The sequence below is a fragment of the Muntiacus reevesi genome, chromosome 18, assembly GCF_963930625.1.
Source record: "Muntiacus reevesi chromosome 18, mMunRee1.1, whole genome shotgun sequence".
Classification (NCBI taxonomy): Eukaryota; Metazoa; Chordata; class Mammalia; order Artiodactyla; family Cervidae; genus Muntiacus; species Muntiacus reevesi.
In genome coordinates this window covers 20,450,692-20,474,498 of record NC_089266.1, presented here as the reverse complement: position 1 = coordinate 20,474,498, position 23,807 = coordinate 20,450,692, and the positions used below count along the sequence as shown (strand labels likewise).

Below are 23,807 nucleotides of genomic sequence, written 5' to 3'. Positions count from 1 at the left end.
TCTGTCTGGGAGTCAAGTGCCGGGCTGTAGAAGAAGGTAGATGGATGCTACAGAGATGCCCAACTGAACACCTGAAGGGGGCCACAGGGGTTAAAGTGAAACAGAACTCTGATGTGGTGGTTGTGGTGGTCACCGGGTCCTGTTCTTCTGGTTGCGGAAGGTGTGGGGTGGTCTTCAACCTGAGTGGTGCCTTGGGGGATGGGAGAAGGAAGAAGGACAGGGACAGGAGAGAGTTCCAGAACCTGAGGACACAATCCTGAGAGTGACCTCACTGCGGCCCCAGGATTCTGGAACTTGGGCTGCCTGATGGGCCCTATATGAAAGATGTAGTAGGGAAAAGGAGCGACAGCTGGCTAAAGGGCCCCCCCCACAACCCTCCCCGACACCCTAGGAGAGCAGCCTCTCTCCGCTGATCCCAGGGTGCCATGGAGATGGAGAGCGCGGCGGCCTCCACACGGTTCCACCAGCCTCACATGGAGAGGAAGATGAGTGCGATGACCTGTGAGATCTTCAACGAGCTTAGGCTAGAGGGCAAGCTCTGCGACGTGGTCATCAAGGTCAATGGCTTTGAGTTCAATGCCCACAAGAACATCCTCTGTAGCTGCAGTTCCTACTTTAGGTATAACAGGGTTGCTGAACTAAGCCAAAGGGGGAACTGGGCTCATTCTGAGACATTTTGGTTCATTTCATGTTTCCCACCCCTCAATCTTACCTTTAGGGACCCTATCAAAGCCCTGGGCTCCTGTAGACTGGCTCCTTTGTTTTCTGAAGAGGTCCAATCAGGGCCAGAGCCTCTCTGGTTTTCAACTGAATTTCAACCAGCTGTTGATGGGTCAGGTGCTTTTTTTCTTTGATTTGCACCCGCACCAACCTTTGGGACAGTTGGACACCTGTACTGGATTTCCTACTTAAACCTAGGTTGCAGTGCCACTTCAGCTACCCCTTCAGCCCCTATCTGAGACTGTTTCAGGCAGGGTAATAAATTAACAAGGATAGAGAGGGTGGGAAGAGGGATGAAGGGAAAGAACCCAGGAAATATTTATCAGAAGAAAAAGGAAGTTTGAGCCGAAAGTGTTGTAATCAGGAAGGTAAAGAGCTATCTTGCTTATGAGCTGAAAATATTTGGGTACTCAGTTCCAATGAAGATATGGTAAGTGTGTCCCACCTGTTGCTAAAAATTCTCATTCATGTAAACCTAGAGCAGGGTATGCAAAAAGGTCGTATAGCACATATTTTAAGTGGGTTTTTGCAGGCCACACAGTCTTTGTCACAACTACTCCACTCTGCTTTCAGTGTGAAAGCAGCCATGTTTTGCTGTTGTTCAGTTGCCCAGTTGTGTCTGACTCTTCATGACGCCATGGACTGCAGCACGCCAGGCCTCCCTGTCCCTCACCATCTCCCAGAGTATGCCCAAGTTCATGTGTATTGTATCGGTGATGTCATACAGCCATCTCATCCTCTGATGCCCTCTTTTCCTTCTGCCCTCAATCTTTCCCAGCATCAGGGTCTTTTCCAATGAGTCGGCTGTTTGCATCAGGTGACCAAAATATTGGAGCTTCAGTTTCAGCATCAGTCCTTCCAATGAGTATTCAGGGTTGATTTCCTTTAAGATTGACTTGCTGTCCAAGGGGCTCTCAAGAGTCTTCTCCAGCACTACAGTTCAAAGACAATTCTTCGGCGCTCTGCCTTCTTTATGGTCCAGCTCTCACAACCATACATGATTACTGGAAAGACCATAGCCGTGACTATACAGACCTTTATTGGCAAAGCAATGTCTTTGCTTTTCAACACACTAAATTTGTCACAGCTTTCCTGCCAAAAAGCAATTGTCTTCTAATTTCGTGACTGCAGTCACCATCCACAGTGATTTTAGAGCCCAAGAAGAGGAAATCTGTCACTGCTTCCATATTTTCCCCTTCTATTTGCCATGAAGTGATGGGGCTGGATGCCATAATCTTATGTTTTTTAATATTTAGTTTTAAGCCGGCTTTTTTTTACTCTCCCCCTTTATCCCCATCAAGAGGTTCTTTAGTTCCTCTTCACTTTCTGGCATTAGAGTGTTATCATCCACATATCTGGGGTTGTTGATGCTTCTCCTGCCAATCTTGATTCTAGCTTGTAACTCATCCAGCCTGACATTTTGCAAGATGTGCTCAGCATGTAAGTTAAATTAACAGGGTGACAGCAAACAGCTTTATCATACTCTTTCCTCAATCCTGGAACCAAACAGGGTTCTAACTGTTGCCTCTTGACCCACATACAGGTTTCTCAGGGGACAGGTAAGATGGTCTGGTATCCCCATCTCTTTGAGAGTTATCCACAGTTTGTTATGATCCACACAGTTAAAGGCTTTAGTGTGGCCAATGAAACAGAGGTAGATGTTTTTCTGGAATTCCCTTGCTTTCTCTGTGATCCAATGAATGTTGGCAATTTGATTTCTGGTTCCTCTGCCTTTTCTAAACCCAACTTGGACATCTGAAAGTTCTTGGTTCCTGTAATGCTGAAGTCTAGCATGCAGGATTTTGAGCATAATCTTACTGGCACGAGAGATGAGTACAATTGTCTGGTGGTTTGAACATTCTTTAGTACTGCCCTTCTTGGGAATTGGGATGAGGATTGTCATTTTCCAGTGCTGCGGCCATTAGTGGGTTTTCCAGATTTGCTGGCAAATTGAGTACAGAACTTACATAGCATCATCTTTTAGGATTTTAAATAGATCTACTGGAATTCCATCACATTGACTAACTTTATTTATTTTTAATAATTTATATTTTTATTTTTGACTTTGCTGGGTTTTCATTGCGGCATGCAGGCTATCTCTAGTTGTGGAGAGTAGGGGCTACACTCTAGTTGCAGTTCACAAGCTTCTCATTGCAGAGCTCAGGCTCCATAGCTATGGCACACAGGCTTAATTACTCTGCAATATGTGGAATCTTCCTGGACCAGTGACTGAACCTGTGTCCCCTGCACTGGCAAGCAGATTCTTAACCTCTGGACCACCAGGGAAATCCCACTAGCTTTACTGACAGCAGTGCTTTCTAAGGTCCACTTGACTTCACCCTCCAGAATGTCTGACTCTGGATGCCTTTTTGGGGACTCGCGTAACTCAGTGAAGCTATGAGCCATGCCGTGTAGGGCCGCCCGAGATGTGTAGGGTCACAGTGGAGGGTTCTGACTAAACGAGGGACTGGCAAACCACCCCAGTATACTTGCCATGAGAACCCCGTGAAATGTATAAAAGGACAAAAAGATACAACACCAAAAGATGAGTCCCCCAGGTCGGAAGGTGTCCAATATGCTACTGGGAAGAGTGAAGGACAACTAGTAATAGCCCCAGAAAGAATGAACCAGCTGGGCCAAAGTGGAAATGACACTCAGTTATGGATGTGTTTGGTGATGAAAGTAAAACCCGATGCTGCAAAGAACAATATTGCATAGGAACCTGGAATGTTAGGTCCATAAATCAAGGTAGATTGGACATGGTCAAACAAGAGATGGTAAGAATAAACATCGATATTTTAGGAATCAGTGGACTAAAATATACAGAAATGGGCGAATTTAATTTCAGTTCCATTCAGTCACTCAGTCACGTCCAACTCTTTGTGACTCCATGGACTTTAGCACGCCAGGCTTCCCTGTCTATCACTAGCTCCCAGAGCTTGTTCAAACTCATGTCCATCAAGTTGGTGATGCCATCCAACCATTTCATCCTCTGTCGTCCCCTTCTCCTCCTGCCTTCAGTCTTTCCCAGCATCAGGGTCTTTTCCAATGAATCAGTTCTTTGCAACAGGTGGCGAAAGTATTGGAGTTTCAGCTTCAGCATCAGTCCTTCCAGTGAATATTCAGGACTTCTTTTAGGATTGACTGGTTTGATTTCCTTGCTGACCAACACACTCTCAAGAGTCTTCTCCAATGCCACAGTTCAAAAGCATCAATTCTTTGGCACTCAGCTTTCTTTATAGTCCAACTCTCACATCCATACATGACTACTGGAAAAACCATAGCTTTGAGTAGATGGAACTTTGTTGGCAAAGTAATGTCTCTGCTTTTCAATATGCTGTCTAGGTGGTCATAGCTTTCCTTCCAAGGAGCCAACGTCTTTTAATTTCATGGCTGCAGTCACTGTCTGCAGTGATTTTGGAGCCCAAGAAAATAAAGTCTGTCACTGTTTCCATTGTTTCCCCATCTATTTGCCATGAAGTGATGGGACCAGATGCTATGATCTTAGTTTTTTGAACATTGAGTTTTAAGCCAGGTTTTTCACTCTCCTCTTTCACCTTCATCAAGAGGCTCTTTAGTTCTTCTTTGCTTTCTGCTATAAGGGTGGTGTCATCCACATATCTGAGGTTATTGATATTTCTCCTGGCAATCTTGATGCCAGCTTGTGCTTCATCCAGCCCGGCATTTCACATGATGTACTCTGCATATACGTTAAATAAGCAGGGCATCCTTGACGTACTCCTTTCCCAATATGGAACCAGTCCATTGTTCCATGTCCAGTTCTAACTGTTGCTTCTTGACCTACATACAGATTTCTCAGGAGGCAGGTAAGGTTGGTCTTGTATTCCCATCTCTTTCAGAATTTTCCACAGTTTATTGTGATCCACACAGTCAAAGGCTTTGGCATAGTCAATAAAGCAGAAGTAGATGCTTTTCTGGAACTCTCTGGCTTTTTCGATGATCCAACATATTGGCAATTTGATCTCTGATTCCTCTGCCTTTTCTAAATCCAGGTTGAACATCTGGAAGTTCTCAGTTCACATACTGTTGAAGCCTGGCTTGGAGAATTTTGAGCATTACTTTGCTAGCCTGTGAGATGACTGCAATTGCACGGTAGTTTGAACATTCTTTGGCATTGCCTTTCTTTGGGATTGGAATGAAAAGTGACCTTTTCCAGTCCTGTGGCCACTGCTGAGTTTTCCAAATTTGCTGGCATATTGAGTACAGCACTTTCACCGTGCTGTACTTTTAGGATTTGAAATAGCTCAACTGGAATTCCATCACCTCCACTAGCTTTGTTCATAGTGATGCTTCCTAAGGCCGACTTGATTTCACATTCCAGGATGTCTGGCTCTAGGTGAGTGATCACACCATCGTGGTTATCTGGGTCATTAACATCTTTTTTGTATAGTTCTTCTGTGTATACTTGCCACCTTTTCTTAATAACTTCTACTGTGAGGTCCATACCATTTCTGTCCTTTATTGTGATCACCTTTGCATGAAATGTTCCCTTGGTATCTCTAATTTTCTTGAAGAGATCGCTAGCCTTTCCCATTCTGTTTTCCTCTGTTTCTTCACATTGATCACTGAGGAAGGTTCTCTTATCTCTCCGTGTTATTCTTTGGAACTCTGCATTCAGATGGGTATATATTTCCTTTTCTCCTTTGCTTTTCACTTCTCGTTTAATCTATTTGTAAGCCCTCCTCAGACAACCACTTTGCGTTTTTGCATCTATTTTTCTTGGAGACGGTCTTGATCACTGTCCCCTGTACAATGTCACCAACTTCCGTCCATAGTTCTTCAGGCGCTCTATCAGATCTAATCCCTTGAATCTACTTGTTACTTCCACTGTATAATCATAAGGGATTTGATTTAGGTCACACCTGAATGACTTAGTGGTTTTCCCTACTTTCTTCAATTTAAGTCTGAATTTTGCAATAAGGTGTTGATGACCTGAGCCACAGTCAGCTCCCAGTCTTGTTTTTGCTGATTGTATAGAGCTTCTCCATTTTTGGCTGCAAAGAATATAATCAGCCTGATTTCGGTAGTGACGAACTAGTGATGTTCATGTGTAGAGCCTTCTCTTGTATTGTTTGAAGAGGCCATTTGCAATGACCAGTGCATTCTCTTGGCAAAACTCTGTTACCATTTGCCCTGCTTCATTCTGTACTCCAAGGCCAAATTTGCCTGTTACTCCAGGTATCTCTTGACTTGCTACTTTTGCATTCCAGTCCCCTGTGATGAAAAGGACATCTTTTCTTGGCATTAGTTCTAGGTCTTATAGGTCTTCATAGAACCATTCAACTTCACCTTCTTCAGCATTAGTGTTTGGGGCATAGACTTGGATTACTGTGATATTGAATGGTTTGCCTTGAAAACGAACAGAGATCATTCTGTAATTTTTGAGACTGCACCCAAGTACTGCATTTCAGACTCTTTTGTGGGCTATGAGGGCTACTCTATTTCTCCTAAGGGATTTTTGCCCACAATAGTAGATATAATGGTCATCTAAATTCGCCCATTCCAGTTCATTTTAGTTTCCTGATTCCTAAAATGTCAATGTTCACTCTTGCCATCTCCTATTTGACCAATTCTAACTTATCTTGATTCATGGGCCTAACATTCCAGGTTCCTATGCGATATTGTTCTTTACAGCATCAGACTTTACTTCCATCAGCAGTCATTTAATTTAGTTGACCATTATATCTAGTACTGCAGGCAAGAATCCGACAGAATAAATGGAGTAGCCCTCATAGTCAACAAAAGAGTGTGAAATGCAGTACTTGGATGTTACATCAAAAATGACAGAATGATCTTGGTTCGTTTTCAAGGCAAACCATTCAACATCACAGTAATTCAAGTCTATGCCCCAACCACTGATGCCAAAGAAGCTGAAGTTGATCACTTCTGTGAAGATGTAGAAGACCTCCTAGAACTAACACCAAAAAAAGATGTTCTATTCATCACTGGGGATTGGAATGCAAAAGTAGGAATTCAAGAAAACCTAACAGGCAAGTAACAGGCAAGTTTGACCTTGGATTACAAAATGAAGCAGGGCAAAAGTTAACAGAATTCTGCCAAGAGAATGCACTGGTCATAGAAAACACCCTTTTTCAACAACACAAGAGACAACTTTACACATGGACATCACCAAATGGTCAATATTGAAATCAAATTGATTACATTCTTTGTAGTCAAAGACGGAGAAGCTGTATACAGTCAGCAAAAACAAGACTAGGAAATGACTGTCACTCAGACCATCAGCTTCTCTTAACAAAATTCAGGCTTAAACTAAAGAAAGTGGGGAAAACCACTAGGCCAGCCAGGTACAACTTGAATCAAATCCCCTGTGAATATGCATTGGAGATGATGAATAGATTCAAGGGATTAGATCTAGTAAACAGTGTGCCTGAAGAAGTATGGACAGAGGTCTGTAATACTGTACAGGAAGCAGCAAACAAAGTCATCCCAAAGAAAAGCAAGAAGGCAAAGTGTTTACCTGAGGAGGCTTCACAAAGAGCTGCAGAAAGAAGAGAAGAGAAAAAGCGAGAGAGGAAGAGAAAGGTACACCCAACTAACCACAGAGTTTCAGAATAGCAAGGAGAGACAAGAAGGCCTTCTTCAATGAACAATGCAAAGATACAGAGAAAAACAACAGAAGGGGAAAGACTAGAGATCTCTTTAGGAAAATTGGAAATACCAAGGGAACATTTCACCCAAAGATGGGCACAATAAAGGATAGAGACAGTAGAGACCTAGTAGAAGCAGAAGAGATCAAGAAGAAATGGAAAATAGCCATGGACAATTCTAACTGAAAGGACATGACTATGTTCCAATAAAATTATTTGATTATGAAAATTGAATTTATTATAATTTCCAGGTGTCACAATATTTTTCCCAATTTAAAAATGTAAAAAAATTCTTAACTCTTGGGCAGGACAAAAATAGAGGAGATGGGTTGAATTTGGCCCAGATGCTATAGGTTTGCAGACTTCTTTGACAGAGAATTTGATCTCTGAGCCTGTATTTCCTTAAACTTCCTAGAAAAAGGATGCAAAAATATATTAGAGCAGGGCCTTCTGCAACACCTAGAAAAGTACCTAGCTATTTAGAAGGTACCCAATAAATAAGTGTGGAATAGTGGTCATTTATTCATTCATTAATTTCTTATTGAGTGCCTATTTTGTCACAGGTACTGGAAACAAAACAACACAAAAATATTCCAGTTCTTATTAAGTTTACCTTCGAATAGGGGGAATAGGCATTTAATAAAATATATATCAGATCATAATTGCTAGGGAAAAAGAAGGTAGAGAGTGGTTGGTAGTCATTTTAAATAGGATTACCACTTTGCTGACAAAGTGACATTTGAGGAAAGACTTCCAGGGGGTGAGGTCTTGGAAAATACGGAAATCTCGGGGGGGAGCCTTCCAGGCCGAGTAGAAAGCAAAGTGCAAAGGGCCCAAGATGGAAGCATCTCTGGTGTATTCAAGGAAAGCAAGGCCAGCAGGGCTGGAATAAGGTGAGAAGGAAGGCGAGAGGAAATATGATTAGAGAGGTATTCATGGTCCAGATCTCAGGGGTCTTTTGTAGTCCCTGGTAAGGATTTCGTATTTTACTCTGTAAATAACAAGGGAAGCCAGTGGAAGTTTCTGACTGGAAGAGGAGCATAAACTCATAAGGATCACTTTGGGGGCTGGGATAAGACTGTAAACTCTGGAGATGTCGGGGGCAGATGCAGAGAGGTCAGTTAGGGCAGGGGTCCCCAACCTCCAGGTCATGGACTGATACCGGCCTATTAGGAACCAGGCTGCACAGCAGGAGGTGGGTGGCAGGCAGGTGAAGCTTCACCTGTATTTACAGCCGATCCCCATCACTCTCATGACTGCCCGAGCTCCACCTCCTGTGAGATAAGTGGCGGCATTAGATTCTCACAGGAGCGTGAACCCTACTGTGAACTGTGCATTCGAGGGATCTAGGTTGCAGGGTCCTTATGAGAATCATCCTGAAACCATCCCCATCTCCCAGTCCATGGAAAAATTGTTTTCCACAAAACTGGTACATGGTGCCAAAAAGGTTGAGGACTGTCGAGTTAGGGGATTTATTCGCAGTAATCGAGGCAAGAGATGGTGGTGGCTTAGACTAAGAAGACATCAAGAGGAGTGGTGCAAAGTGATCAGATTCTGGATATGAATAATACTTGTTTTAAAAGTGTATTTGCTCAAGTTTAATTTCTTTAATTGAGGTAGAGAATGGGCTGAGACAAAAGAGCTGGGTCATACTACCAGCTGTAGATCTCAATTTCTCCACCCCTAAAATGGGGAAAAGGGCTACTGATCATGAAAATAGGAATAAAAGTGACCAAAGATCTTGGAAAGGTTCTTTTGCCTACTATGTAAAGCCTACTCTCCTCCCTCTCACCTCATACCAATGTATTTCCAATATACTTACTGTGCGCTATTTAGAAAATGTTCAAACTCTCCACAAGAAAAGGTTGGGGGGGCGGGGGAAACATGGCAGATGGGAGAGAAATATTTCAGTGACTGCTAGTTTTTTGTCTCTCTTCCAGAGCTTTGTTTACAAGTGGCTGGAACAACACTGAAAAGAGGGTATACAACATCCCTGGCATTTCCCCCGACATGATGAAGCTGATTATTGAATATGCATACACCCGGACGGTCCCCATCACACCAGATAACGTGGAGAAACTCTTGGCTGCTGCAGACCAATTTAACATCATGGGTATTGTCAGGGGTTGCTGTGAGTTCCTCAAGTCGGAGCTGTGTTTGGATAACTGTATCGGCATCTGCAAGTTCACAGACTACTACTACTGCCCTGAGCTGAGGCAGAAGGCCTACATGTTCATACTGCACAACTTTGAGGAGATGGTGAAAGTCTCAGCAGAGTTTTTAGAGCTCTCAGTCACTGAACTTAAGGATATCATTGAGAAAGATGAGCTCAACGTCAAACAAGAAGATGCTGTATTTGAGGCCATTTTAAAATGGATTTCTCATGACCCCCAAAATAGGAAGCAGCATATTTCAGTTTTGCTTCCCAAGGTCATTTAGTTATTTTTTGTGGGATACTTTAATTGTTCACTCTTTTTTCTGGCTGAGCCATGTGACTTGTGGGATCTTAGTTTCACCAAGTGAAGTGAGTCACTCAGTTGTGTCCGACTCTTTGCGACCTCATGGACTATACAGTTCATGGAATTCTCCAGGCCAGAATACTGGAGTGGGTAGCTGTTCCCTTCTCCAGGGGATCTTCCCAACCCAGGGATCAAACCCTGGTCTCTCACATTGCAGGTGGATTCTTTACCAGCTGAGCCACAAGGGAAGCCCAAGAATACTGGAGTGGGTAGCCTGTCCCTTCTCCAGCGGATCTTCCGAACCCAGGAATCAAACAGGGGTCTCCTGCATGGCAGGTGGATTCTTTACCAACTGAGTCAGTTCCATGCCCAGGGATCAAAGCCATGTCCCTAGCATGGAAGATCACTTGGAGTCCTAACCACTGGACCACCAGGGAATTCCCTTAATTGCTCACTTTTGATTCATTAATCCCAGAGGGATTGTCCCAAGAACTACATTCAGATGTTTGACAGATGCCAGAGTTATATTTGTATATTTACTTATATGTAATATATATATATATATATATACTTATATATGTGGGCTTCTCAGGTGGCACTAGTGGTAAAGAACCTGCCTGCCAATGCAGGAGATGTAAGAGACTTGGGTTTGATCCCTGGGTCGGGAAGATCTCTTGGATGAGGGCATGGCAACCCACTCCAATATACTTGCCTGGACAATCCCATGGACAGAGTCCATGGGATTCTGGACAGATAGGGTCACAAAGAGTTGGACACAACTGAAACGATTTAGCATGCAGTCACTTATAGATGCACACATGTAGAAGGTACCCCCTGCCATTCTCTGGAATTTTGAAGCTTTCTTCACCCCTAGCATGGCTAGTTCCTTCTGCCCCAGTTATTTTCTCTTTGACCAAAATTCTGATATTGGGGGAAGGAGAAGGCAGGTCTTCAAAAGAATTCTAAAAGGTCTTCCTTTCACCTCTTTCCTTCTGTGAGTTTCCCCAACCAAAACAGGAGCTGGACTAGAAACCAGATCATGAGCATTGCACTCAATTGTAGCCGTCTGGTGCTAATTCATGTTACTTTATATAGAGAGACATAGATATCCAGTCACTCAACAATGACCACAACTTTTTCTGGTCTAAAAGTCCTGTCCAGGGGTCAAGGAATGAACTAGCCCTGTGCCACTTGAGGTGGCTTCTATCTCAATCATTCTCAGCATCCAAATGTAAGTTACAAAAATAAAACATGACCCTAGTGCATTCAGTGGAGGCTGTGAAGTTGTGGGCTTAAGGACACGGGTATTTCAGACACCTCACCTCATCTGAATGACTTTCTGTATTTCCTTCTTAGGTTCGCCTGGCCTTAATGCATGCTGAATATTTCATGAACAATGTTAAAATGAATGACTATGTCAAAGACAGTGAGGAATGCAAGCCAGTCATCATAAATGCCCTGAAGGCCATGTATGACCTAAATATGAATGGACCTTCTAATTCTGATTTCACCAACCCACTCACCAGGCCCCGCCTGCCCTATGCCATCCTATTTGCAATTGGTGGCTGGAGTGGTGGGAGCCCCACCAATGCCATTGAGGCATATGATGCTCGGGCAGACAGATGGGTGAATGTCACTTGTGAGGAAGAGAGTCCTCGTGCCTACCATGGGGCAGCCTATTTGAAAGGCTATGTTTATATCATTGGGGGGTTCGATAGTGTGGACTATTTCAATAGTGTTAAGCGTTTTGACCCAGTCAAGAAAACCTGGCACCAGGTGGCCCCAATGCACTCCAGGCGTTGCTATGTCAGTGTGACAGTCCTCAGCAATTTTATTTACGCCATGGGAGGCTTTGATGGCTATGTGCGTCTCAACACTGCTGAACGTTATGAGCCAGAGACCAACCAGTGGACACTCATTGCCCCCATGCATGAGCAGAGGAGTGATGCAAGTGCCACAACACTCTATGGAAAGGTGAGACCCCCGGGGAAGGCGGAAATAACGCTTTTTGAGGTGGTTGGAAAAGAGAAGTGGCGGTATTAACCTTGCAATACTAACCTATTCATCCAATGACTAAGTGGCCCTTTGTAACTATCTTTTACTTATTAAAAAGCAATGTGTGCACGTGTGGAAAAAACTCAGACTGCAGACTGGCATCTGAAGTACCCTCAGCCCCCAGCCACCATCACATACACCCTCTTTCTACTCCCCAGAAGTAACAATTTTACTCATCTTGGAACTCTCTTCACACAGGTCTACATATGTGGTGGGTTTAATGGAAACGAATGCCTGTTTACAGCAGAAGTGTACAACGCTGAGAGTAATCAGTGGACAGTCATAGCACCCATGAGAAGCAGGAGGAGTGGGATAGGTGTAATTGCTTATGGAGAACACGTATATGCGGTGAGTTTCTTTCATACAACAAAATTGATAGCCTAGGTTTTCTATTAGCAAATAGGTTTACACTACCAGTGGGAAGCATTTGAAAGCTTTTTAATCCATGGAAGATAGTGGAAGAGGGAGGTATGAAATCACAGGTCCCTACAAGGAGGGGATCCTCAGTGAACAGAAGCCATGGTTAACAGCCAGTCGTGTTTCCTCTGCTGTCCACAGGTAGGCGGCTTTGACGGAGCTAATCGACTTAGGAGTGCAGAAGCCTACAGCCCAGTGGCTAACACTTGGCGCACGATCCCCACTATGTTTAATCCTCGTAGCAATTTTGGCATCGAGGTGGTAGATGACCTCTTGTTTGTGGTGGGTGGCTTTAATGGCTTTACCACCACCTTTAATGTCGAGTGCTATGATGAGAAGACTGACGAGTGGTATGATGCTCACGACATGAGCATATACCGCAGTGCTCTGAGCTGCTGTGTGGTACCAGGGCTGGCCAACGTTGGGGAATACGCAGCTAGACGGGACAACTTCACGGGGCTGGCACTGCGAGACGAAGTAAAGTACTCTGCCTCGACAAGTACCCTACCTGTGTGAGCCTCTTCACATTAGCTAATAAAGAATCTAAGCAATAAGAATTAATTCTTTTTTTAAATAAATGCAGTGTTTAAACTTGTAAGAGTACTGGAAAATGTTCAACTTAAGGGAGCCAAGAGTTGGATGACGGAAGGGAGTACGAGGGGAAGAAGGAAGCAAATTATATTCAATAGTCCATAATTAAAAGGAGAAATCACAGTGCAAATCAGCTCTAAAGAAATACATTTATTTAAAACTTACATCAAGACGATTAGTAGCTCTAACACAGAACAAGGTAGCTTTAGGAACATAAAACAAGCTATTTTACAAGGTAATGTATCAGACTGTCCTAAATTCTACCTCTCTGACTTAATTAAAGGGAGACAGTCAAGATTATACTTGCGGTAAGATAGGGGCTCGATACTGCTAGCCCAGAAAACTCACTGTATCAAGTTGAACTAAGTATTTATTTTACATATAACTCAATGAGCCCCGGCACACAGACCATAAGATCTTCAACCACATAGCAAGCACTGCTTTTCAATGAGTGCAAGTGCATTAGGCTGAGGATTAAGTTAACAAGTGCTCTCTTGTATGTGCTTCACGGTCAGACATTCGCAGTAATGGCCATATAGAGTAAGACAAAAGCCCAACAAGGGTAATCAACAAAGAGCAGTTATTTGGCTATCTAATTAAATTCCTTGAAGCAAAATGACTACTATATTGTGTTACTGTTACTCTATTACATCACTGGGCTATAAGCTGTTGTCCCCAATGACCAAAACATGTTATACTGTAAACATTATAACAAAAACAAAAATGGACTATTCTCAAGAAAGTAATAAGCTGGAGTGATAAACTGTGCCAAAATGTTTAATAATGTGAAAAAGGAGAGACTGAATTGTTTCTCCAAATAGTCTAAAGTTAAATGAGAACCTATAAACACCCTATTTTTCTAGTGTAGGCAGAGGACTGGCTTCACAATTCTACATATTTGGAAAAGACATGAAATGTGGTTGATACACCCTTTTTAAGCTTAGTTTGAAGCAAGTACAAAAACCATCCCTTTGGTTATGTTTGATTAGGCCAAGTAACTAAAATGTACAATTTAGCTTACCTGTCTACCTATGTATAGTGTTCATATTAGAATTATGAAGCAGAGAATGAAGTATTTAAACATACCACATGCTACACTAGTCAAGAAACATAAAAGAGGAAAAAAGTAAGTGTGCTCTAGAAACTGCCTTACCGGCAGCCTGAAGAGTTTAATATATAAAAGCACACAAATCTGCCATAAACATTATCTTTCCAGCTTCAAACCTCTGTTTTACATAAAAAAAGATTTCAATTTAGTTTTTGGTCCCAGAAATACTATACAAAACCCAGTAATCAAGACAAAACTGATGTCCATACATTTTTAGGTTTTCTTTCTTTTTTCTTTTAAGCAAAATTGTTTTAAATTGGCACAGCAAAAGCAAAGTTGTATATCAAGATACACAAGACTAATCATGCAAACAACTGCAAGTGAGAGGCATTACTTAAACACTAAGCTCATGACTGACATTCTCAATATGTACACCGGCTTTTTTTTTTTTAAACTGTGGTGGGGTAGGTATACTCAAAGGATATCCATTCCAAGATCTTAGCAGCCTCACTTTAACTTATATACAGTTCTTACTTTTTGATATAATCAATTCCCCTCTTTTCCCTCTATAAAACAAAAGCAACAACAACAAAAAAGGTTTGCTTAAATACATGTTAAGCTGCCTTTTTAAAGCTGTATTTTTAACTTCTTAAATTGTCAAATGCAATCTTTAGTTTTCATTAAAAAGGAAATTTCTTTCCCAAAGAGCCATTTCAGGCTGGTCATCATAATCAGAACCTTTCCAAATGCTGAGGGATGTTATTTCTAGTTTAAAATGTCAGAATGTCAGCCTTGAACAGATTTAAGCAAATCTGGTTTCTTTCCTTATTAACAAGTTAGTTAGGATATTTTAGAAACACAAGTTATCGATGTGAAATCACACATGTGAATTCAAATATGTAAATTAGGAATTCAGTGGTCAGGAACCCTGCACACATGATCATGCAAGGAAGGACTTACCCTCTCTTTCCAGCCATGGCCTAGGCTGCCTGCCGAGTTAAAAAACAATAGTTTCAATCACGTTTTCAAAACCAGATTATACCTAAATCTTATGAGTTATGGTTTCTGCTACATCATGTGAGAAAAAGACAATCCTACAAGTAACTTGGTAAAGACTATCTCAGAAGACATCTCTGAGACCAAAAAAAAAAAAAGCAATTAAAAAACTTGACATCACACCCCCCTGGAAAGAAACTGGTACCTTAGTGAGCTACTAAATTATTTCAACACCATCACTCAGAAAAGGAAGTTTGCTAGTATATCAGATAGAAATGAGAACGCCATTCAATGAGCTTTTCTGTCTTGCACAGACCTCTCACAACTAATGAGCAATTCTCAGAATCTAATAACTTTTATTGAAATAGCTACAAATAAGTGGAAATTAAGGAAATGGTAGAGATGAGGTAGGATAATATATTCTCATATAGAAATAGACTTGCAGTTTCCCATCCCTACCCTGGGCTAAATTAAATGCATTTAAAGTAGATTTCCAACACATTTTTCAAAAATGTTCTTAGGCAAGGATACCAATTTAGAAATTTCAGGTAATTTCTTAGTATAGAGTCCAAGGGCTAAGCACTAATAGTCCTGCAGCACACTGAGAGCCAAAATTCCTGGTTGTGCTGCTTCTTTTGATGTTTGATCCAACCGGTAAGAACTATAATGAACTAACTGGGGGGCGGGGGAGGGGGGGGGAAATCACTGCACTTGGAATTTACCTTCTAGAATAGTATTCCACAATGTCCAAGAAGGTAGAAACATTCTGAAAGAAACAAGAAAAGTATACTGGACCCCACACTTCAAACCACTAGAGCAGGAGTTTCTCATGTTAACTGAGTGCTAAAGGTCAACCTACGTGATAATCTGCATACTGCCTGGGCACAGGTAAGAAGATCAGAAGAATGCATTAGAATAAAATAAAAGATAACCACAGTGATCAATTTTTAAGAGCCAAATGTTGTAGTCTAGGCTTGGGCAAAGTTCCAATGAAGGTCTAGTGCAAATGGATAAAACATTGTAATAATCCAGGTTGAGAAATAATAAGGCTTCTCTTTAGCAACATTTCCCTAAACTGTTACTTCCTTCCTTCCTATTTTGAAAGTTTCTTTTCGAAAGGAATGATGAGGATTCCATATGATATGCATTAGAGCAAAATCTAAAACTAAAGGCATTGAGTGTCGATTGTCATAGGCATTATTTACACTCAGTAACTTATCTTCAAATAACTCCTGAAAAAAGTGTTTTAAAATTTTTCAATGCCTTTGATTTCTTACTCTAGACTAGTAATATTTTTCTGCTTAGAGAAACAAATTTCAAGGATATAACTTCCTCTGTAATCAATTCATCATCTAAAGATCAGTACTCTTGCTAACCACCATTATCTTAGTGATGGCCTGAAGTTTACAACAGAGATGCTAAAGAAATGAAAAATACTCCATAAATGCCAATCACAAATTTCTTATCAGTCATGTCTTCTAGAAATAAACAAGATAGTATTTCAAAATAAACAAAGACAACAAAATAGCAATGCAAACATTGTGAAATCATCTTGCTGAAACATTGTGCTTTTTCCTTCAGACTTCAACCTCACTATTGCACATTCCTCCTATAGATGAGGGCTCAATGCATGTATTCTGATCTTGTCAAAAGCAACCATTCAGGAAAAAAAATGAAAAAGATTATCAAAATAAATGTGCAAATAAAATCGGTGCTTAAAGCATGTTCAAAACATAAGTCCCTAAGACAAAGAAGTTATAAACTGTTGGCAGAAAAACAACCAAGTAACTACACCTGGTTTTTCCATTTATCTTTAATAAGATCTTATTTTGCCAACATACACACAAACCAACGACAGATAAAGACTGCAAACTAACAAAAATTACCACGTACTGAACTGATTTTCCCATTCTTCAGTTTTTAACTGTATTTCCTTTATATGAGGTGATAATCCATTCATGTAGAAAATAAGTTATTGACCTACTTTTTCAAGTAACAGTCTGGGTAACTTCAGCCTCATGAAAAGGTCTGTTTTAAGCTGCACACATCAAAGAACCTAGCATTCTATCTGAGAGCTTGGCACTCGCCGCATGTTTAGGGCATGTCGATGTATTTCTTGCATCTGTCTGATCCGGTCCTTCTGCCACATTAAGTTTTGAGGCATAGGATATCTCTGAGTGCCATGCAAGTACCGGTATGGAATTCTCACGTGGCAGGCAGTGGCTCGACAACGGGGTTGTGGCATGGGAGGAAGAAGCATCCACCGCTTTCTCTCTGCACAGTATCGATAGGCTTCTTTCCGATACTGTTTGTCAATATCATCACTGTTTTTCCAGCCTCCAATAATGAAAACGTCATCTTTGTAGTAGCAAATGGCTGCTCCTTCAATGCTTAGGACTTCCGGGGGTAAACTTTCAAGGATCTCATCAGAAACCTGGCTGGCAATTTTTCGTATCGCTTCTTCATTTTCTAAAGAGTAACTCTTGGGGCAGCATGAGGCTGTCTGATAAAAGTTTGAGTTGACCACAGACATTTGGAAAAAGCAGTAATTGTCAATAAGCGGCAAAGATTCCACATCTTGCCACTGTCGAGTCTCTGTGTCATAGCAAGTAATGACAGCCTTTAATCCATCTTCAGTGTCCCGGTCCACAGGAGTGCGGGCAGCAATGTACACAAACCGGTCTTCAATGGCGAGCGCTTTCACATCCCGAAGAATCTTTGGCGCTGATTCCAAGTTGTGCCATTTATCTAGCTCGGGATTATAAACAGTCACATCTTTAAAACCGGGACTGAAGTTGCCATGTCCTCCAATGCTGTAGAGCTTCCCCTTGACTTCTGTTAGCCCAAAAGAATGCTTCCTTGTCATCAGACTACAAACGTGTTCCCAGGTATTCAAATTTGGATTATACCTTTCCACAGTTTTAGCGAACCCTGGTTCCATTGACCCAGCAACATACACGTAGGATTCTGTTACTGCAACGGCATGTCCATCAAGGTGATTATGGATATGGGGTAGGTTTACCCATCTGTCCTCATCGACAAAATATCCCACACATTCACTTAAATAGTCCCCTCCTTCTGACACGCCTCCAATAACCATGATCACGTCCATATTTTGCCCAAAGCGAGGTAATAATGAGACATGAGAAGCAGCATGCTGGAATGTGCCAGACTGTATGTTCTCAGCTCTCAGAGCATGCCTCTCCACTGCATCGGCCACCAACTTGACGCAAACTTCATTATTGGCCACCAGCCTCTCTGGTTTGACATGACGAGTAAGGTAAGTAGGTTTCATCTGGGACAATCGGAGCAATTTAAAAAGTTCTTCAAAGTATCGCTCTCTCTCTTCAGCATTTCTCTGAACCCACTTCAAAACTGTTTCGAATAGAACCTCTTCGGAATCAACTGTGATCTCCAAGTCTGACAGCCAGTCTCGGATGAGGTGGAAAGGTAAAGTATAAAATTCCTCATCCTGAATTACTTTGTGGAAGTTTCTCCGTATCATATCCGCCGCTTTCAGAGCAAGCTGGCTTAGGGTATACATGTGAGCTAAGCTATGGATGGCCACACAATTAGAGAGATGAAGCTTTTTCTTGAGAAATTCTCCACAAAACTCTTTTAAACGAATTAATAGGAACCTAAAACCAAGAAAAAGAGGGAGGGTTAATTTTCAAATGTGCATACTTTGAAAATGCTCTTTGAGAACATCTAAATTATACAAACTGAAATGTAACTTTCATCTCACTTCATTCATGACACTTGAGGGAAAAAAAGCAAATCCTCCCAAATTAAACAGGATTGTGTGGGAAAGTATGTTTAAAAGCATATGTAAAAATCATCTTTATATATTTTATTTACATTAGGTAGTTTATACATAATTATATATTATACAAAATTTTGTGATACACACTAAAAAATGAAGTTTTTGATTATGTAAGGTATTTCAGAACATATCCTTTAATAAAGAACAACAGTCCTACACTCTTGTTTCCACTGTAATTTACCCTTGGCAAAGGCAAACCTCAATCCAAACTTGTCTGTGCCATCCTGCCCAAGTCCCTGGCCAGCAACCAGTCTCTTCTTAGATGAGGCTGGGTCTCAATGAAGAGATTTCCTTAAACATCAACTACATGGTATAAAAACTGTGACCCCTGGGAGGCTGTCTGGTCAGATTTCAGAGGGAATGGCAGTGCAGGCTTTGTGTCAGAGGTTTTAATCTTCTCTTCACCAGAGTTTTCTCCCTGAGTAACCTGGGGGAGGAGAGGGGACAGGGGTGGTGTTCAGGGGCTTTGTCCTGAGCTGGGTTCTCATTAAAGCAGGAGTGGCAAGGCAAACTCAAAGATCTGAAGAAATAAACCAACAGAAAATGTGTAGGCCCGTCCATATTAAAAAGAAAAGTGGTTTGGCATGTAGCTGACTAGATGTTATTGGCTCACATAAATTAATCTGGCAGAATTAAGCCCTAAGGGTGGCCAATTTGAGACCACTGCTAAGGAGTAAGGGCATGGCAACCCACTCCAGTATACTTGCCTGGAGAATCCCATGGACGGAGGAGCCTGGAGGGCTAAGAGTCCATAGGGTCACAGAGTTGGACACAACTGCAGCGATTTAGCACACACACTGCAGCGATTTAGCACACACACTAAGGATTAAATCTCCAGAACGGAGAACATAAAACAATTTAAGAATGACTTCACCAGTCACTCCAGGCCTCTCTCATTTCAGTAACCACTTGCTACTATGATTATTGTGCTAATAACTAACTGACTAGTGATATGAAGATGAATTTCAAGACAGGCTCCCTTTACCCTCTTCAGGGAGCATACCATCTCAGACATAAGACAAAGACAAGGCAGAGTGGTAAGAGCTCTAGTGGCTCTCAAATATGCCTGGGTGCCAGGGTCACTCTTTCTTGGGTTTCCCCACCTTCTACTTGTGATTTTTGGCAGGTGTTCCAAGTAAGCCAACACATATTTCCTTGGACAGGTGTTTGGAAACACTGCTCTATGAAAACAATCGCTGCCTGTGGTATACTAGCCATGTGCCACGTGACAGGGATCACGCTGGGCACTTCCTATTATCGCTTTACAGTATAAGTGCCCTGTAAGGAAAGTATGATTAACAGACAGACTATATAGGGGAGAGGGGTTGTAAAGGAACAATCCTGCCTCAAAGCTGATGGGTAAGACTGGCTGCGATGGTTGCAGGGCATAGTGTTAAACACAAAGTGGCTACTCAGCAACTGACATATGGAGAGAAGTTAAAGTTTTAAGTGAATTGTCTGGGGGTGTTCTCTCCTCTCCTCACCCAAGTCTCCAGTAAAGGAGGGGTAAATCTGAAAGAACACAAGCTCACATGACAGAAGAAAACAGAGCTGGAGTGAATGCAATGACCCTTCTCTATCCATCTGCATTCAAAAAACCACCCCTTTCAGACATCCACCTGCCACATTCCACCCCACCCTCAAAGAGATGACCCAGTATCATGCTTTGAGAAAACAGAAGCAATCAGGCAAAAACTTCTTTTTCCCATTATCCAATCCTTTTTTTTTTCCCCAGCCACATCGAGAGGTTTGGAGAATCTTAGTTCTTCAACTAGGGCTTCAACCTGGGTCCCAGCAGTGAAAGCAATGAGTCCTAATCCCTGGACCACCAGAGAATTCCCTCCTACTATTCAATCTGTCTGCCTGCAGCTGTAACCTATACTCTGCCTTCCCAGTCCAACTTCTCCACTTTTAATATGGATTCTATCCCCTTCTTGGTTTCAAAGACTCTGGTCCTTATAACATCAATTTCTCCTCTTCCACAGATTCATTTTCATCAGCACACAAACACGCTCCAGGATTTCTCAGGTTGTGTGCATGTGTGCTTAGTCATTCAGTCGAATCCAACTCTTTTGCGACCCCATGGACTGTAGCCTGCCAGGCTGCCCCGTCCATGAACTTTCCAGACAAGAATACTGGAGTGGGTTGCCATTTCCTCCTCCAGAGATCTTCCCGACCCAGGGATCAAACCCAAGTCCCCTGCACCTCCTGCACTGGCAGGCGGATTCTTTACCACTGAGCCGCCTGGGAAGCCCATCTCCTAACTTACAGAGGGAAAAAGACCTCCCTGGATGACTCCTCACACAGGTTCATGAGTATCATTTTTCTGATCCTCTTGACAGACTATTTCTTAAGTACTAGTTTTTAAAGATACTGTATTATTTGGCTGCTTGAGGTATCTTTTAGTTGTTGCATGTGGTATCTAGGGTCCCAGACCAGGGATAGAACCTGGGCCCCCTGCATTGGAAGTGCAGCATTTTAGCCACTGGACCACCAGGGAAGTCCCAATGGTCAGACTTAAATGACTCTTGTCAGTGCCATCAATGACCTCTATTATCACCAAATCCAATGATCACTTACAAGTGACAGAGCTGACATGATTGGCCACTCCCTCCTTGATACACTCTAGCCTTCCATGGGAACAGGTGCTCTGCTGGAATCTCTTTAACATTCTGGAGAACCCCAGAGCTCAGTCCTTTGGTTTCTCTTTTCTACCTACACTCTCTTCCTACGTAATTTTAACCAGTCCCAAAGCTTTAATTACCATCTATATGCTAATTTCCTCCCAATCTCTAGCTCCCAATGCTCTTCCATCCAATGTCCTATTAGATATCTAGTAGAAGACATTTCCTGGACCAAACTCCAAACTTCTGATCTTCCTCCCAAACACCTTCCTGCAGTTTTCCACATCTTAATCAATAATAACTCCATCTTTCCAATGGGTCAAAAAACCAGCAGTCTTTTCCCTCATCCCTCACATCAAATCCACTGGCAAATTTCTCTCCTGCCTTCAAATACATCTAGAATCAAAGCATTTCTCATCACGTTTACTTCTCCCTCCTCAGTCCAAGCCTCTACCACCTCTGTAACAACCTCCTAGTCTCTATGCTTCTGCCCTTGCAGCCCCTTCCCCACCACCTCATACTTTTCCTCAACACAGCAGAATTCTCCAAATCAGACTGCACCGTTACTCTACCCTAAACCTTCCCATGTTACTCAGAGTAGGAGCCCAAGTCCTTCCACAGGCTGACACAGCCCTGTGGGATCTGGATCCACCCCCATTACCACCCTCAGGCCTCTCCTACTTCTCTTGTCCTGCATCCCTCTGATCCAGCCACACTGGCCTTTTGCTATTCTCTAGCCTCCAGAGAAGTTCCATCTCAGGGTCTTTGCACCAGAGATGTCCCCTACCAGAAACACTCTTAATCACATCTCTTTCGATTCTTTGCAAATGTCTTTTTCTTCAGGAGGATTTCTCTATCCATTCAATTTTAAAAAACAGCTTCTTTACATCAACATTTTCTGTAAGACTTGCCATCCTTATTTTTCAAAATAGCTACAGCAATCATCCAACATGCTGTTTTATTTGCCATCCGTCTACTTATGTAAGTGCAATGCGGAAAGGGACTTTTGTCTATTTTGTTCACTGCTGAATCCCCAGATGCTCAGAACCCAGTGTCTGACTCAGGAGGTAGTTGTTGAAATAACAAATATGCACATAGAATACTGCCTCAAAAGGCTCCTCCCCATATCCAAACTGCATTCCCCTGCTTCCTAAATAGTTTCTGGAATATCCATCTGGGCCCTCCAAAACCCATTTTCCACAGTAGCAAAATCATCTTAAAAATATTTCAGTCAAATAATTTCTTTAGCCAGTTTCACATCACCTTGTAAAATCCAGACTCCTTTTTCCAACTCATTTTCACACACCCTTCTCCCCTTCACCCCCTAGATCACGCAATTTTCCTTTTTTTACTTCACTAAGCCAAACGAGATGCGGGGCCTTTGCGCTATCTGCCAGGAATGGTCATTCCCCATCTTTGTATGGCCAGGATTCCCTTGCCATTTAAAGGTCGGTTTAAATGTCACCTCCTGAGAAAGGTCTTTACGCAATTACTATCCTTTTAAAATGTCAACACTGTACTCATTAAAACCGCACTTTTTCATTGCCTTTGTCTCTTCACCTGGAGACACGACCCCTCACCTGAATGGCCGGCTGCACCCTCTGTGCCCAGCGCAGTGGCGGCTCCACAACACACGGCAGGCGCTCAGTAAGTATCAAACGAATGCACTTCGTTAGGGCTCACTCGAGCCTACCCAGGGCACTGCCCTCCCCGCCTTTTCCCGCGCCCTCCCTGGAAGCGGCCCGCGGTCGGCGAGCATCTCCACCCCCGCCCTCCGCATCCCGCCTCCGTCCCCCTACCTGTCGGCCAACTCCAGCACCTCGTGCACACTGCCCGTGCTGACGCGGATGCGCCCGGTGTACATGTATTCGATAACGGCTTCCACCGTGTCGGGTTCGGGCCCGGGCTCGGAGCTCCACTTGCGCATCTCCACTCGGCCCGAGCGGGACTCGGAGAACTGACCCGAGAGCAGGGGCGTGAAGTACTCGGTGGCGGCGGCCAGCACCGAGCGGTGGGCCCGGAACTCTCGGCCTCCCGCACCGCCGAAGCACAAGGTGATGTCGCAGAAGAGGCCCTGGCGCCGCTGTTCGTTCTGCCTCCACGACAGCTCCGAGCAGTGAGAGCTGCACTCGAAATCCTCGGCCTCCGGGCCCGGGTCGCCCCCGCTCGCCTCCATTGCAGACAAACCAGGCCCAGGCCCGAAGTCCACCGTGCCGCTACCTCTGACTTCGGCGGCCAGCCCCGCGGAGCCGGCGGCGGCTGTCTCCATGCTCTCCATCTCCAGCACCTGCAGAGATGCAGCCGCGGCCGCCGCTGCCGCCGCCGCCACAGCCGCAGCCGCCATCTTGACGCCGCCGCGCCCGACTCCTCAGTCCCCGAACGGTTCTGCCGTTGTGGTGCGACACGGAGGGATTCTGGGAATAAATAGTGGGCGCGGGGCGGAGC

At 43.2% G+C, this 23,807-nt stretch overlaps 2 protein-coding genes across 3 annotated transcripts; one reads left to right on the top strand and one right to left on the bottom strand.

Annotated features, from left to right (window-relative positions):
- Positions 1–425: 425 nt before the first annotated feature.
- Positions 426–12,796, top strand: KLHL10 (kelch like family member 10). The gene is made up of 5 exons (XM_065911204.1): positions 426–619; positions 9,290–9,779; positions 11,165–11,782; positions 12,062–12,211; positions 12,422–12,796. The coding sequence occupies exons 1-5, from the start codon at positions 426–428 to the stop codon at positions 12,794–12,796; spliced, it is 1,827 nt and encodes a 608-aa protein (XP_065767276.1).
- A 205-nt stretch (positions 12,797–13,001) lies between these two features.
- KLHL11 (kelch like family member 11) lies at positions 13,002–23,747 on the bottom strand. Of its 2 annotated transcripts, XR_010659688.1 has the most exons (3): positions 23,162–23,747; positions 15,638–18,553; positions 13,002–14,908 (listed from the first exon to the last, which is right to left on the bottom strand). XR_010659688.1 is itself a non-coding variant. In XM_065910045.1 (2 exons), exons 1-2 carry the CDS (start codon positions 23,704–23,706, stop codon positions 16,972–16,974), a joined length of 2,127 nt encoding a protein of 708 aa, XP_065766117.1. In that variant the 5' UTR covers positions 23,707–23,747; the 3' UTR covers positions 13,002–16,971. The 2 variants fall into 2 exon arrangements, 1 of the variants encoding a protein (XP_065766117.1); XM_065910045.1 differs by having other exon boundaries at positions 13,002–18,553.
- Positions 23,748–23,807: the final 60 nt, after the last annotated feature.

Excerpts from the sequence above, each read along its gene's own strand:
- KLHL11 (XM_065910045.1), bottom strand. The coding sequence starts at position 23,706 with ATGGCGGCTGCGGCTGTGGCGGCGGCGGCAGCGGCGGCCGCGGCTGCA. Across the intron at positions 18,554-23,161 it reads GTGCTGGAGTTGGCCGACAG|GTTCCTATTAATTCGTTTAA; the intron begins GTAGGGGGACGG and ends TCTTGGTTTTAG.
- KLHL10 (XM_065911204.1), top strand. The coding sequence starts at position 426 with ATGGAGATGGAGAGCGCGGCGGCCTCCACACGGTTCCACCAGCCTCAC. Across the intron at positions 620-9,289 it reads AGCTGCAGTTCCTACTTTAG|AGCTTTGTTTACAAGTGGCT; the intron begins GTATAACAGGGT and ends TCTCTCTTCCAG. Across the intron at positions 11,783-12,061 it reads CCACAACACTCTATGGAAAG|GTCTACATATGTGGTGGGTT; the intron begins GTGAGACCCCCG and ends CTCTTCACACAG.